We start from the raw sequence: 4,041 nt of genomic DNA on the forward strand, positions 1-4,041 counted from the left end.
CGAAGACGGTGAGGGGCGTACCACCACCATCTCCTTCAGTAAGTCCCCTGGTGATTCCTCCAAATCTTGTTATGGAGGAGTGCTGTTGTGCAGGCGATGTGGAAGATCTTGTTCTTCATCTTCTCGTAGAAATGGTGGAAGGGAAACGGGGACGAAGCTCGGCGTCGAGTTCTACTGCATGGATGTATAGTTGTTGGCTTCAGGAGTTCCATATTGGAGAACAAGATGCAATGGCGGTGGTTGTCTTGCCTCTACTCCTTATGGTCGGTAGGTGTCCCTTAGCCTCGCGTTGGTTGGTCTACCTCTTGGTCACATGCCGATTTGGACGCGCTTCGACGCTGGTTGAAGATTCCACAGGGATGTCACCCCAAGTGGTTCGTTCCTGGGCGATGACATATTTGCGCCGGCTGTCAAGTTATCTTGGCGTTATGGTGGGGAAGAGTTCGAAGGACTTAATTGCTTTTCACTTCCTTTTCAGGGTTCTTAATGTAAAAGTGTAGTACGTTTTTTGTTCCCGCGGCACAAATAGTTTGGCAAAAAAAAAAATTGTGTGCACTTGGAGCGGCACGGAACGGTTGGAGAATGGAACACTCCACTATCGGCATTTGATCTCAATACTTCATTTTGGCTAGAAGCAAAATCCACACCCCATGACACTTGATGCAATATCCACGTATCTCAGTCATGCAGCCTCAGGCAAATCTTATTGCTGTGTTATACTTTACACGTTTGCATAATGATCTCAAGCTTGGAATTTTGTTATCGTCAGTTGTGAAATCTTATAAGAAAGCATCATGCTTGTAAAGCCGACACTTAAACGGCCATGTGATGCGAAGTAATCTGCACACGTAAATCCGATGTTCTACAGACTTCGGACGTGGGGATACATTAGATCGCAAGCCACGCTTTTCCCAAGATAGGATCGGTCCAAGAACCAAATGACGCGACAGTGACTAATTAAACCGGCTAAAAATCATCTTATCTCTCCCTTTATGATGCTCGATAGCTTTCCTGAGATATGATCATATGATCAGTCCAAGAACCAAATTAATGACGTGGTGGTGACTAATTAAATAACGCCTAAAAATTATCTTATCTCTCTTTATGATGCTTCCAAGTTCAAACCATTGCACCCTTTAAATAGCGGCAAAACACCTATGATTGCTGCACTTCCCGTTCTCTATCACTGTGTGTCCAGTGTAGTGAAAGCTCAAGGAAGAACCAATACCACTTCGGCCATGGCAACCACCCTTGCCACCGACGTCCGCCTCTCCATCGCGCATCAGACTCGCTTCGCCCTCCGCCTCGCCTCCGCCATCTCCTCCAACCCCGAGTTCGCTGCCACCAACGCCGTATACTCCCCGCTCTCTCTCCATGTCGGGCTCAGCCTCGTCGCCGCCGGCGCCGGTGGTGCCACGCGTGAGCAGCTTATCGCCACTCTCGGGTCCGGGAAGGAAGGCGAGGAGGCCGAGGGCCTTCATGCACTTGCCGAGCAGGTGGTGCAGCTCGTGCTCGCCGACGCGTCCAGCGCCGGCGGCCCGCGCGTCGCCTTTGCCGATGGCATCTTCGTCGACGCGTCGCTCGCGCTCAAGGCTTCCTTCCAGGAGCTCGCTGTCCGCACGTACAAGGCCGACGTCCTGTCCGCGGACTTCCAAACCAAGGTGATCGTCCCCTGGACCCTTCCTTCTGTAGCATTATTCTCGACCGGGCGTCCATTGTTTCGCAAAGTGGGTTTTTTTTTTTTTTGCTGACTAAGATTAGCAACATTTCGAGTATAATTGTCTGCTTTTACTAGTATATACTACATTAAAAATACTAATATATGTGAATACACAATTTTACGATGCAAGTGGATAAGTGAAACTATTGTTTATCCTCTGAATTACAAATAGAAAACAATACAATACTCCGTCCGTTCACATGAAAAATGCGCATGTGATTGACAAATAAAATTGAGCAACAATGTATCAATTATATGTTATAAAAATTTACCATCATTGGATTTGTATTGAGAAATACTTTCTAATGATATAAATCTTTGTCAAATAATCCTCATATGCTTTGATTAATTTTTGGTCAATGGTAAACCTAGAAATGCACATGCACCTTATATATAGGAATGGGTGGTTGATAACTTAACACATACTTTAACTCGTACTTTAGTAAAGTGAACTAATACTTTTGCAAAGGATTTAAATTTACTGCAGAAACAGGTATACATCGACATTTTAACAAATATTTCAACCATTTTCTATTTGTATTTTAGCGGTTATTTATATATGATGGATTTCAAGTTTCGAGATTAATTTTTCATTATTCTATAGCTACATATATATACAATCTTTCGATTGTATTTTTTCACTAAAGGAGGATTTTTTACTTAAAAATCCCATCATGGTGAGACGGTATTCTGCTTGTTATGGTATCAATGCAATAGATTGGACAGGATGTTGGACTGTCAAAGCGCTCAAGCTTAAGCTTTTTATTTCCTTGTCTAGCTATCTTAAGCTTGTGATGGACTTATTAGATTCCATTATATATTTTTTCCGACTTAATTACTGAACTATAGGTATCACAGGAAGTGATGTAACTTTGGAAGTAGAATATATGCATAAACATAGCATCTCTCTGCTGTACTTCTGCTCTTGTAACCTTGTGGTAAAACATTCTCTGTTAGATTTTACTTTATGGTGATAGTTTACACTTTGGATCTTGAATTGTGAAAAAAATCTACGTAAATGCTTTATGAAAACTCAGTATGTTGTTTGGGATTCTCAATGCATTATTAACATTTCACTTACTTAAATATTGCTCAAAAAGGAAATCACAGTTTGTGGTCTATCAAAATTTCTGTGGCTACCCTATTTTCATTACAAGATCTTATATGTTCTTTGTTTTATTATTCTATAAACTGCAACTAATTTGTATCATAACATTAATTGCCCTTTCTAAGTATTGATGTACTTTGCTTTGGTCCAGCCTGTTGAAGCTGCTGGTCAGGTAAACTCATGGGTAGAGAAAGCCACAAAAGGTCTCATCAAAGATATCCTGCCTGAAGGGTCTGTTGACAATACTACTAGATTGGTTCTTGGTAATGCCCTTTATTTTAAAGGAGATTGGCATGAGAAGTTTGACGCATCTAAGACAAAGGATGATATGTTCCACCTTCTTGATGGGAGCTCAGTTCAAACACCATACATTTCCACCACAAACAAGCAATACATTTTGTCTACTGACAACTTGAAGATACTTAAGCTTCCTTACCACCAAGGAGGGGACAAGAGGCAGTTCTCCATGTACATTCTTCTTCCAAAAGCACGTGACGGTTTTGGGAGCTTGGCCAAAAGGTTAAGCACCGAACCGTCGTTAATTGAAAGCCTTCTTCCAACAAAGAAGGTCGAAGTCGGACAGTTCAAGCTCCCCAAGTTCAAGATATCATTTGGATTTGATGCGTCGGATTTGATCAAAGGTCTTGGCCTCCAGCTACCATTCAGCCCAGGAGCAGATCTTTCGGAGATGGTGGACCCACCAGTGGCACATAACCTTTACATCTCATCTATTCACCACAAGTCGTTTGTCGAAGTAAACGAAGAAGGAACCGAGGCTGCTGCGGCAACTTCTACCCAAGTCTCCTTTCGGTCACTGCCCCCGAAGATAGATTTCATCGCAGATCACCCTTTCATATTCCTTATCCGTGAAGACATTAATGGTGTGGTTCTCTTTGTTGGTCATGTGGTCAATCCCGTCTTATCTTCGTAATGTGTTTCCTTTAAATCTGTTAACTGGGCAGCGACCTCTTGTGTCACAAAGTATAAGTGAAGTCTGTAATAAGTGAAGGGTTCCAACATTCCATCATGCTGTCCATGAAATAAATCGAAATAAATGTTCTTGTTTCTGCATAAGAAATTTGTGAAAAGACAATAATCCTGAAATGCAATGGAGCCTATTGATTTACCTAAGTTGGTTATACGATTATTATTATATTCAAAAAAGAAGAGAAAATCCACCTTATTGATTTAACTAAGTTGGACAACTGAAAAT

At 41.9% G+C, this 4,041-nt stretch overlaps 1 protein-coding gene across 1 annotated transcript; it reads left to right on the forward strand.

Moving 5' to 3' along the window:
* The first annotated feature begins 1,238 nt into the window (after positions 1–1,238).
* LOC124700651 (serpin-Z2B-like) lies at positions 1,239–3,826 on the forward strand. The gene is made up of 2 exons (XM_047232742.1): positions 1,239–1,661; positions 2,980–3,826. The coding sequence occupies exons 1-2, from the start codon at positions 1,239–1,241 to the stop codon at positions 3,757–3,759; spliced, it is 1,203 nt and encodes a 400-aa protein (XP_047088698.1). The 3' UTR covers positions 3,760–3,826.
* The last annotated feature ends 215 nt before the right edge of the window (positions 3,827–4,041 follow it).

Source organism: Lolium rigidum, chromosome 3 (assembly GCF_022539505.1).
Source record: "Lolium rigidum isolate FL_2022 chromosome 3, APGP_CSIRO_Lrig_0.1, whole genome shotgun sequence".
NCBI classification, from domain to species: Eukaryota; Viridiplantae; Streptophyta; class Magnoliopsida; order Poales; family Poaceae; genus Lolium; species Lolium rigidum.

Bases quoted from the DNA above. Each gene is read 5' to 3' on its own strand.
- LOC124700651 (XM_047232742.1), top strand. From the start codon at position 1,239: ATGGCAACCACCCTTGCCACCGACGTCCGCCTCTCCATCGCGCATCAG. The intron at 1,662-2,979 runs GTGATCGTCCCC...GCTTTGGTCCAG, and splicing joins CCGCGGACTTCCAAACCAAG to CCTGTTGAAGCTGCTGGTCA.